The sequence below is a fragment of the Triticum urartu genome, chromosome 6, assembly GCF_003073215.2.
Source record: "Triticum urartu cultivar G1812 chromosome 6, Tu2.1, whole genome shotgun sequence".
NCBI lineage: Eukaryota > Viridiplantae > Streptophyta > Magnoliopsida > Poales > Poaceae > Triticum > Triticum urartu.
In genome coordinates this window covers 37,614,313-37,625,697 of record NC_053027.1, presented here as the reverse complement: position 1 = coordinate 37,625,697, position 11,385 = coordinate 37,614,313, and the positions used below count along the sequence as shown (strand labels likewise).

Below are 11,385 nucleotides of genomic sequence, written 5' to 3'. Positions count from 1 at the left end.
ACATGGCCAATACACAATGCTTTCCTTGCTCACCTTGACTCGCTTATGGACTACAAAGTTTTGCTAGGCTCACATCATGCCACGACCAAGTACGTTCGGACCGATCCCTTTTGACATCCCTCGTTGATTGGTGGAGACCTGAAACCCACAGCTTTCACTTTTGTTTTAGGGAGCTTGCACCTACGCTGAAAGATGTTTCTATGATCACTGCTCTACCAATTAGAGATGAGCCGTTAGTCTCTCCACGAGTGTCTCCATCTTGGGCATTAGATATAGTAGCCCGTCTTGGGATGGAAATGCCAGAATCACAATGTTCTGGTGGCCCTCGTCTGGCTTCGTGATAACTTTCGTATTTTATCTAGCTTCGCCAATGAGGAGACGAGAAAAAGACATCTGTTTGCGTATTTGTTGTGGCTCCTCGGGGATCTGTTTCCAAATTCACATGGGGACGTTGTTGTCCTTGGTCTCATCTACATTGCAGAGAATATGGTAGATGAACCTTTATCGGAGCAGCTAAAATACAGCTTCGGTTCTGCCATGCTATCTCATACATACAGAGGCTTGTGTGATGCCATGCAAAAAACCTCTTTCGCACAAAAAGCTCCATTACTTTGTGTCGCCTACGAGTTTCTACAGTTGTGGTCCTGGGAATACCTCCCTGTAGGACGACCTCGTATAGTACAACCTGTACAGCCATATGACTTTAGCAAGGGTGGCAGCGCAACTATGGCCACTAGGTGGACAAAGGCACGGAAACGTTGGTCTCCAGATATTGCGAAAAATTGTTACCCTATGTACCACCAGTAGTTTGAGATACTTGATGAGGCAGAAGTCACATGGAACCCGTGGACTCAGGACCAATTACAAATGGTCTTTGATGCTCGACTCTTCACACCAGGCATCTTGAGCGATAGTGCATTCTGGCTGACTCGCTACAACTTATTGTTCCTGTGGTGTGTTGAGCCTTACAACCCAGAGCGTGTAATGAGACAGTTCGGTCTCTATCAAGAAATTCCACCGCCTTTTCCAAGACGTATCGATGAGGAAACCCATAAGTAAGATGTGACCTCCCTAAATAGTTAGTGTCTTTTTTAATTTACTAAACTCACACTTTGTTACATAATTTGCAGGCTAACCAATATGGGCGGGGGTTGGAGTTTATACGATCGGAGGGAACCGAACATTGAATGGATACACAAGTGGGAAAATGAAGTGCTAGCAGATATAGTGCATCAACTTAGGTATATTTTATTTACATTATTTTATTACGATGATCATATGATGCGTGAAGATGCTTTGCTTTCATCACAACAATTTATGTAATTATTTAATTTTGCAGACCGTATGATGGAAGTACAGATCAAGCGTATAAGCAGTGGTACTGCATGAACACACGTGCTAGCCTGGCCAGTCAGCCAGCTACTATACCAACACATCTCACACAGGAGGAGCAGGCACGGAGACATATTGAGCTGCATGCAGCTTACTATCGTGACCAGATGGTAATCACTTGTAAGTTTTTTAGGTCCATCATTTCATAATCATTTGAACTAAATAACATCCAAATATTGTTCAGCTTGAAAGTTGCAACGAAGTAAGGCAGATGGCTATGGATAGCATACTGGCCCAGGGCCCAGCTCGCCCGTCATTCCAGAAACGTTTTCAACAATACATGGCAACAAAGTTCATATGCGGTAGATGCGACGACGTTGTCACTGGAGCGTACAACATGCCGGTAGCGAGGTCAGCCAGACCGAGTGCGGCGCCATCGTCCAGACTGAGCGAGGCGCGTACGAGCCATGGGTAGTGGGGGGAGGGTCCGAGTACTAGAACGACATTTCCACGACATGACTCATCTCTGCCACTGCATCGCTCTTCTTCGGTGCAGCTTCGTCAGGGGCAGACATCTCAGGACCATGGCACGGGCTTGGATTCGATACCCGAGCAGACTCTTTCCCCTAACCCATATGTGTACACAGGATATGATGCATACACCCAAGGTGAGGGCTCTCATTCATATCTCTCCACGCGAGGGATCTCCATGCCCGAGGAGACTCGTGTACCAGATTTAAACCAGCACCACGTATCATGGCCAGACAGTACAGGGGAGGAATCTAACCAGGTAGTCATGTTTACATTTTAATGCATTTACAATGATATCATATATTATCCTCTAACAGTTTGTTTACAATGTTTCTATGTGCAAGACATACCTGATGTTAATTGGGGCGATGAGAACACCCAACGTGGCATCAACACAGGCGTCCTGGGAGCATCACATGATCATGGCGACATGGTTACATCATTAGTTACAGAGTTCTTCGGAGGGGACGTTATTGGCCCATCTTTTATCCCCGCGGAGTCACAACCATATGCCTACAATTACGCTTCAGGTTCGCAACAAGGATTCACCACTCCACCACCTATGCAGGACTCACAGACACATCAAGCCGAATTGGAGTACAACCGCGGTCTTCGTGTAACTCGGCCACCTAATCGCTTGTCGCCTTCCGGTCGTAAGGAAAGGCCAGGTGGTCATCGTAAAGTAGGGTGATTCGTCTATCCACGTGCACGACCCATTGTATCTACATATGTCAGTATCATACTTTTCGATTTGAACATCTATGTATGCTGAAATAAAAATGCACCAGTCAAGAACAATTCTTCCCGCCTATATCTCCCGCCATACTATCCCGCTCCACTCTTCGGCTTATGTTAGGCCGAAATGATTTTTTTTAAATTTTGGCTGATGAATACTGTGCAACCATTTCCCATCTTAGACATTGAAAAAATATATTTTCAGACAGCCCTTTCCCCTCAATATTTTCCCGCCAACGCTTTCCCTCCATATGTTCCCGCCACCCGTTTCCCGCCAACCCCTTCCCGCCATATCTTCCTGCCACCCGTTTTCCGCCAACCCCTTCCCGCCATATGTTCCCACCAACCCTTTCCCGCCATACTGCAGTCGTTCTTTCCCGCCATTTTCTCCTCTCTACCTATAAAGCCCCCTTCAGACGGAGGTGGATAAGCATTCGAGTGTAGTGCAGTCGAGATGTCCCATTATCCTTTTGATCGTAGTTTTCACCCTGAGATGAGTAGGACTCTTCTTAGGCTAGCTACCGATTTCAGGATGGACAATAGGATAGTTCCATGGGACGAACTCACCGGTAGTGACACCATAATGAATGAGTTGGCTCACCAATTACGTAGGTCTGGGTGGCCTGAAAGGACCTATGAGGAGGTACGTAAAGAACTTCTTAGGTTGAATGGAAGGTGGAAGAAGGTAGTGGAGCCGAAGAGTAAAAATTTTAGAAGGACTGTAGAAAAGCATCAATTTTTATGGATTGAGGAGAGCGAGGACGAAGATGATATCTTCATGCCGCCGCTTTCGGGTTCTGCATCGTCAAAGGGCAAGAGTTCTGCATCGTCTAAGGGCAAGAGTTCTGCATCGTCTAAGGGCAAGAGTACTGCATCCTCGAAGGGCAAGATTTCTGCATCGTCCAAGGGTAAGAGTTCTGCATCCTCGAAGGGCAAGAGTTCTGCATCGACGGAGGATGACGATGATGCCTTCATGTAGTTTTTAAGCTGTATTCCAGTTCTACTGTTTAATTCAGATGTACTTGCATTATTAGTTTGTACTCTCTTATTGTAGGGCATTATGTTCTATCTTAATTTCATTCCGTAGTTGTTGCACGATGTTCGATATTAATGGAGGGCAAGAAAATGCCACTACTTTATTCTAAACTTTATGTTTTTTTCCATTACGACACGGTACAACTGAAAATAAGATACATCGTAGAATTGAAATAAAGCTACATTTTACTACTGAAATAAAGCTACATTAAACTGCAGAAATAAAGATACAAAGGATTGTGAAATTTAAAATACTACCACAGGAATCTACTGAGTCCAGCGTGGATATTTTCCTTTTCCATCGCCAGCTTCTTCTGCTGCCTTGGCCTCACGAGCCCTTTCTTTCTTTCTCTGCCTCTCCGCCTCACGAGCCTCCTTTCGCTGTCATTCCTGCTCCTCCATGCGACGAGCCTCTTCCCTGTTTTTCTTTCCTAAATCCTGAAAAAACGGTGTTGCTCCGCATAATATTCTTTTAACTCTCTCTTGCTCTACTTTCTCCTCAGCTTCCGCCTTCTCGCGTCGCTCTTTCGCATAGAAACTATTCCACGCACGGCGACTTCTTTCATGAATCCCAGTCACTGCCCAAGCTGTCATCTCCGTGTCAATCCAACGATAGTACATGCACAGAGGCGGAGGAGACTACAACAAGAAACAAGAATGTTATTAAAGAATCTATCAAAATACCAACAATATCTATTTGTGATGGTTAAAGCATACCGGAGGCTTATCGTACTTTGAAATAGCTATGGGTGGATCTTCCTCATAATTGGCGCACATGAAAAACTTCATGCCCAACCAGTCTGAAAAATCCGTAACCTCCTTCACCTTGCAAAGACCGCCACACCAACACCGCAGGACTGCCACCCCCGGAGGCAAACTTGCATTCTTCATTTTCCTCGGCCTAATGCTATGATCCAAGCAAGGCAAACTCATACCGACTGAAAAAAATGTGTTATACACTTTGCGCAGTGGAGATTTCGAGGATGGCTGGACGAGAGCCTCGGTGTCTCCTTTTATAAGCTCAGACGATAAATGATGGCGAGAAAATTAAGCGGGAAATTTTAGGATCCCTGTAGTGTCGGCACAACAGCTTCCCGCAGCATTGGATTTCCGCAGCGAGTGACTGATGCCGTCGCATCCGCTCAAGCAATAGCCAGAGAGATTCTCATAGTGCTGTCCCATCCGCTGAGGCAAAATAAGCTAAAGCAGGACTGATTTCCGGGCGAAAGAACCTAAAGCAAGGCATCCGCGTGCATTTTCCCGCGTGTGGGAATCACCGCCTTCAGCGTCGCTGTTGCACACGGGAATCAGCGCTATCTCGCAACAGGAAATGTGTCGGGCGTGCGAAGGAAGAAAGATGCCGCCTCCTCCGGTGGCGGCCTGGCCCACGCCTCGGCCCGCGCGCAGCAGAGGCTGTCGGACGGGGAGCGACAGCGGCAGCGCTCGCCGCCTCACTTAGTGGCGGCCGAGCCTACCACTCCTGGCCCGTTCCGTCCCAGCTACTGCACTGTGCGAGAACCCGTTGTGCCCCGCGCGGCCGCCTCCTGCGGTGGCAGCAGGGCCCGCCGCCTCCTGGCGTGGCGGCAGGTGCCACGTGTCGCCTGCCGCGCCTGCCGCCACTAGTGAGGGGGGTCCTTTTTGACAGTTTTATCTGCAGATAGTCCTTTTTGGCAATAGCGTTCGGCAGGGGGTCCTTTTGGACAAAAAATCCAACAAGAACAGGCTGAATATAGCGCAACTTTAAGCCCAAAAATCGACTGGGATAGTAAAAGGAAAATAAATAAATTAATTCCGACATCACTAATTAAGGAGTACTCGTTGCAAAGAACACTCCACTTCCCCATGTTGTGACAAGTGGCGCACATGTAGCACGCCACTTGTCGCAACCTCGCAACCTGAGAGTTTTCCCTTTTTCGTAGATCCGTTTATTCAAAACGTTTTATCTTTTAAACCGTGCATCCCAATCTCGAACCGTTTTCATCATTGGATTCCTCGCGTCGAGATCTTTAAAACTAGATCACATGTTGATAGGTTTTAATGAACTATTTTTCATGAAAAAAACCGGACGAAAAAAACCGGGCGAAAAAACCAAACCGGAAGCATGATTTTTTTTCCTTTCCGAAAGAGGCACGCCCTTGCCTCCCGCGAAATCACACCCGTGCCTCTTATGGAAGCAAAACCGTGACTCTCGTGGAAGGAAAAAAACAGAAAACGTGTTTTTTTTCGTTTTCGAGAGGCACGGCCGTAACTCTCGCGAAAGCACAACCATGCCTCTCGCGGAAGCAAAACTGTGACTCTCGCGAAAATAAATAGAAAACACGTATTTTTTCACCTTTCTAAGAGGCATGGTCGTGACTCTCGCGAAAGCACAACCGTGCCTCTCGCGGAAGCAAAACCGTGACTCTCGTGAAAGAAAGAAAAAACAGAAAACGCGTTTCGTTTTTTCCTTTCCGAGAGGCACGGCCGTGACTCTCGTGAAAGCACAACCGTGCCTCTCGCGGAAGCAAAACCGTGACTCTCGCGAAAGAAAAAAAAACAGAAAATGCGTTTTTCTCCGTTTCCGAAAGGCACGGTCGTGACTCTCGCTAAAGCACAACCGTGCCTCTTGCGAAAAAGAACCGTGACTTTCGCAAAAGCAAAAAACGCGTTAAAGCTAAGGAAGACCGGGAGAAAACCAAAACGTCAAAAAAAACTAAAAAAAAACCGTTTAAAAAGCTGAAATCGCATGCAGAAAAATAAAAAAATACAGAGAGAGCGTCCAGAGCGCGACACGTGGCGAATGGCTAAGAACGCGCCAAGTGGCGCTGATCATTGCGAGGCTCCCGAAGGAGCGCTCGTTAACTAGTTGCTCCCAATTAATTCCCTTGTAATTATCACGAATTCACCCAAACAACAAACAATTTAATTTCACTGTTCTGTCCTCTCCAGTTAATTAGTTAAACTTGACACATATTTGAACGAACAAACGAGGGAAAACAAATTACGAGCATGAAGGGAACTAATTACGTATATCAACTAATCCAGCCATGGACCTATAGTAGCTAGTAGTAATATAGGGAATCAATCAATCCATGGCGAGGTAGTGCAGATGCTGGTGATGGTACCCTCCCAGAACCTGGTGGTGCAGCTGGTGGTAGTGCTCCCCGGCCACCGCCGGCACCGCCTGCCCGTCCATGCCATCGAGCTTCGCATTTGTCGGCGGCGGCAGCGGGGGGAGCGGGGACGACCACGCGCCACCCCCGCCGTACATCTCCCTCGTCACCTCCAGCAGCGAGTCCCTCACCCTGTCCGCCGGCACCGCCGCCTCGTTGTCCTTCATCTGCAAGCCAACCAAAGCCCACCGTGAATCCCTATCAGCAGGCTGCGACAATGGCGATCGGCCGGCTAGAGCGGGACGTACGACGGCGCGGAAGACGTTGAGGACGAGCTTGTTGTAGGAGGTGACGTTGACGCTGGTGATCTGGAGGCCGAGGGCGGCGATCTCGTCCATGATGCGGACGAAGCGCCCGGACTTGTGGGAGCACAGCACCTGCAGGAAGAACTCCTTCCCCTCCACCTGCCGGACCTCCACCTGCGGCTCCATGTCCTGGTCCTCCGCCTCCTTCTCCTCCTCCTCGCCGGCCTCCTCCTTCCGGGCCCGCTTGCCGCCGGCGGACGGGAACGGATGCTGCTGCGGCGAGTCCTCGTCGTTGTCGAGGCCCGGCGGCGGGTGGTCGTCGAGGAGCACGTCGGGGGCCTTGCTGTCGCCGCCGGTGCCCCCCGGCGGGTTCGGGTCCTCCAGCTCGTCCTGCAGGTCCTTCACCTGCTTCTGCAGCCCCACGATGTAGTCGATCGCGTCCCCGAGGATCGACGCCCGGTCCATCTGCCGACATGGATCCTTGCGCTCTCTTTGAGCTTTGAAATTTACAAGAATCATGCATGGCGGCGGCCATGGAAGGATGATAGTGAATTACCTTGGTGATGTTGGGGACGAGGGACCGGAGCGTGTAGAGGCGGTTGTTGAGCTTCTTGCGCCGCTTCCGCTCCGCGATGAGGTTCTTGCACTGCTGTCGCTTCCCGCCGCCGTCTTTGCCGGAGCCCCTCTGCGTCTCGCCGTCGACGTTGTCGTCGGGGTCCCCCAGCTGCATGTCGCTCCTCTCCGACCCCGAGTCCGCCCTCCCCACGCCCGAGCCGTGCAGCTGCTGGTGCTCCTGCGCCACCGTCGACGGCGGCTCGCTGCTCTCTGCCGCGTACTGCCACCCCACGCCGGCCGCGCCGTCCTCCAGCACTCCCGCCAGGAACGGCTCGCCGGAGCCGCTTCCCCCGGCGCCGTCGAACAGGTTGAGGGACGCCGCCGCGTAGAGCCGCCCCGGGTCTGCCGCCGCGTCCCACGCGAACCCCTGCGCCTCCGTCTCCTGCCACCCCTGCCCACCGCCGCCGCACTGCGCCATGACCAGCTCCGCCATCTGCTGCTCCTCCGCCATCTGCATTAATGGCACCCCAGTCAGGTCAGGTCAGCCGTATATATACACCACGCACCATGGAAACGCGAAGGCTGTTGCGTACGGTGCACCGCCGTTGCCGCCGCCGTCGCGTCAGCTCACGCGAACCGCGTGCCCCCTAACTACTTCCAAACCTAACTGATATTTCCCATCACAGGCCACGCACGCACGTATCTTGAAGCGAAGAGCTCGACGATCCCGCCGGCGACGGGGACGAGGAGCCGCGTCTTCTCGCCGCCGCTGGAGGCAGCCTCGTAGCCCGTGAGCAGATCCGGACCCGGCGCCCCGCCGCTGCTCTGCCAGATCGGCTGGTTCGACAGCAGCGCCTGAGCGTGCATCCTGACCAACCAACAAAGTCAACAGTCAGAGATCCGGCCAAAAATTAATGGCGGTCGACATGACCGGCCGGCATCAAGGAGAAGTAGAAGGTAGTTTAATTACCCGATGGAGGAGGAGTCGAGAGGGATGGAGGAAGGGACGTCGGCGAGCGTGGCCACCTGCGCCTCGAACTCCGCGCTGCAGCAGAACCCCGTCATCTCCAAGAACCTGCCATGGATCATCATCATCAAGCTCTGGCTGCAAGAATCGCATGAACAATCGGACACACGCACACGCACACGCACACACACGTACGTACCGCTGGTCAGGAGAGAGCCGCCAGTAGATGCAGTAGTCCCAGCCGTGGGCGCCGCCGACGAGCGGCCTGAGCGCAGCCTCCACGGTGCCCCCTCCTCCCCCTCCATGGCCATGAACAGCCTGGTGATAGTCTCCTCCTCCCACCATCGCTCAGCTCAGCGCCAGTGCGCAGTGGTCAGCTTGTCCTAGGATTGAGCAAGCGAGTGACATATCATAGACGCAAGGCTTTCTCTGCAGCTGTCGGGAATCAGGATAGGATTTGTTGATGTCACCGATGGCACAGGGCTACACACGATCGCAGGCAGCAAAGGTACATTACACAGTACTAGTATCATGCATGCATTATGATCATCAGCAAGCAAGCAGAGGATCAAAATCAAGTGTGAGCTAACAGAATTACATAAACCTAGCACGACTGCTGTTACATAAACTGGGGTCAGAAGAAAGCTACCTTTCAGAACGCTTCCCGGCGGTCGGCGGTCGACGGATCAGCCGAAAGCAATTGCTAACCGAAGAACCGCTTCAAGTGAAGGCTACAACAGGGGTGTTGCATCATCAGCAAAGTATGTATAGGGCCATGCATACACCTCTATGCCATTTTGGGGATGCAATGCAATTCAGAAATGCAACTACCTAATTATATTACTGGTGAGAACTGAAAACCTGACAATTAGCATGCATGAATGTGCTCTCGCTTTTATCCATCGCCGCACCGGTATCATCGCCGTGATCGGAGGCTGTTATGGGTAGGTGGGGTGCAAGAAGGGTGTGAGGGATTTCAAAACTTGATTTATCTTGACTCTACTAGTAAAGATGGCCAATGCAAATGCAAATGATGTGGCTCGCTCAATCGATTAATGGCAGTTAAGCAGGATGCAATTCTGATGAGAGGCTAAGCCCCCAGTTCTGCTATGGAAGGCAAGGCGTGGTGTCATGGCCTCATGGGGATGCAGTGTGCACACTGCCACTTTCTCATGATCCAGCCAGGAAATGACGCAAATGGCATGCGGCTTAACCAAGAGGCAGCTAAGAGCAGGAGGGGCACGCACGTCATTTCGCCCAGGCAGCTAAGAGCAGGACGGGGTGACATCGGAGGCTGTTTGCATCGGCAAGAGCTGCTTCGCTGGTGAAGATATCTGCTGACCAAATGTGTTACTGTACCGTCCACGCATCACCCAGTTCGTCATGATCATTCACACACGATGTAAAAGGACACACACAACAGAGATTCTTACGGCCGAAAAGAAAAGGAAGCAGCAATAATGGATGGATGGATTTCAAAAGCAGAACTGTTTTGCAATTTCAGGCATGAAATGTGCCACCAGCAGTATGAGTATGCTTGCTTTCTTTTAGAGCATCTCCAACAGACGCGCAAAAACTACTCCACGCGCTAAAAACCGTTTTTTTGGGCGCGAAGACACTCTAGCAGATGCTGCAAAATAGTGCGCACTCAAAAAAGTTTAGAGCACGTGCTAAAAAGCACTATCATGCGCTTCAAATTTGGGGCGCTAGACCACGCGCGCTTCATAATTTGCACGGTGTCGTATATCAGCATTGCTGAGCATGGCTCTCGGCAAAGACATCGTCATATTATTCTTTTTAAAGATTTATCAAATAATTTAAAACTTTTACTGATAAATGTGACCAATGGGACCACATGTCAGGTAGTAATGTTTCTGTGACGTGTTGTAGCGACCAGACCTCAAATAGTCTGATCTCTGTGCTCCGGTGTCATCCCTGGATCAGTAATGCTGACACCACACAGTACTCGAAGGATTTATAGCAGAGTAGCAATCACACACTTATTACATCGAGTGTCTCAAAAGAGAACTTATTATAATAAATATGGCTTAAGGCCATCTAATAACAATACAGCAGAAGGCTTGGAAGATAAGTGAGTCCATCAACTCCAACGGCATCACTGAGTATAGAACCACGACCTAAAAACTCCTTAATCGTCGTCTGAAAAGTCTGCAACATTAACATTGCAGCCCGAAAACGGGTCAGCACATGGAATATGCTGGCAAGGTAACACATAGAGAGTAATGGAATGAAACAGCTATACTATATGCATATTTGGCTGGTGGAAAGCTCTATGGTTACAGTTTTGCGTAAAGCCAATTTTTCCCTACTTCAAAGAAATAAAATTTAATTACTATCATGGTAGTTGTTAAACATTGAGAATGGTTGACAGCATTCTCAATCCCAATTACGCATCATCATTAAACATAACCCAACAAAATTAATTTAGAGTAACATGTTGAGATTCACATGAAAATCCAAGTACTAGATACTCAAGATTTGTCCATAACCGGGGACATGGCTAACCATGATTAGTTTATTACACTCTGCAGAGGTTTGCGCACTTTTCCCCACAAGACTCGATCGCCTCCGTTCGGTTTCTCGCACTACATGGTGTTTGAGAAGACGGATGACCGAGACATAGTCTTTCAGAAGCGCTAGCACCTTACGATCGGGTAGACCGTACCACCTACATCCCCTACATATGCTAGTCTACCACTATAAGAGTTCGCACAACTTAGTCAACTATGCTAGAGCCCATAATAGCTTGTGGCTGCACACGGAAGTTTCTAGTATGAATAGTCTCATAATCCCTTTGATCCTGGGTGGCGGT

General features: G+C 49.9%; 1 protein-coding gene across 2 annotated transcripts; it reads right to left on the bottom strand.

The window, feature by feature from the left end:
- Positions 1 to 6,499: 6,499 nt before the first annotated feature.
- LOC125514424 (transcription factor TDR-like) lies at positions 6,500 to 9,683 on the bottom strand. Of its 2 annotated transcripts, none has more exons than XM_048679747.1 (7): positions 9,202 to 9,683; positions 8,752 to 9,035; positions 8,556 to 8,660; positions 8,285 to 8,453; positions 7,587 to 8,096; positions 7,034 to 7,495; positions 6,500 to 6,952 (listed from the first exon to the last, which is right to left on the bottom strand). In XM_048679747.1, the coding sequence occupies exons 2-7, from the start codon at positions 8,895 to 8,897 to the stop codon at positions 6,698 to 6,700; spliced, it is 1,647 nt and encodes a 548-aa protein (XP_048535704.1). In that variant the 5' UTR covers positions 8,898 to 9,035; positions 9,202 to 9,683; the 3' UTR covers positions 6,500 to 6,697. The 2 variants fall into 2 exon arrangements, with proteins under 2 accessions (XP_048535704.1, XP_048535705.1); XM_048679748.1 differs by having other exon boundaries at positions 8,752 to 8,987.
- Positions 9,684 to 11,385: the final 1,702 nt, after the last annotated feature.

What these genes read in the sequence shown, in the direction of transcription:
- LOC125514424 (XM_048679747.1), bottom strand. Translation starts at nt 8,897, where the DNA reads ATGGTGGGAGGAGGAGACTATCACCAGGCTGTTCATGGCCATGGAGGG. An exon ending in CGGCTCTCTCCTGACCAGCG is followed by an intron (nt 8,661 to 8,751) that starts GTACGTACGTGT and finishes GATCCATGGCAG; the next exon opens with GTTCTTGGAGATGACGGGGT. An exon ending in AGCTCTTCGCTTCAAGATAC is followed by an intron (nt 8,097 to 8,284) that starts GTGCGTGCGTGG and finishes CCATTAATGCAG; the next exon opens with ATGGCGGAGGAGCAGCAGAT.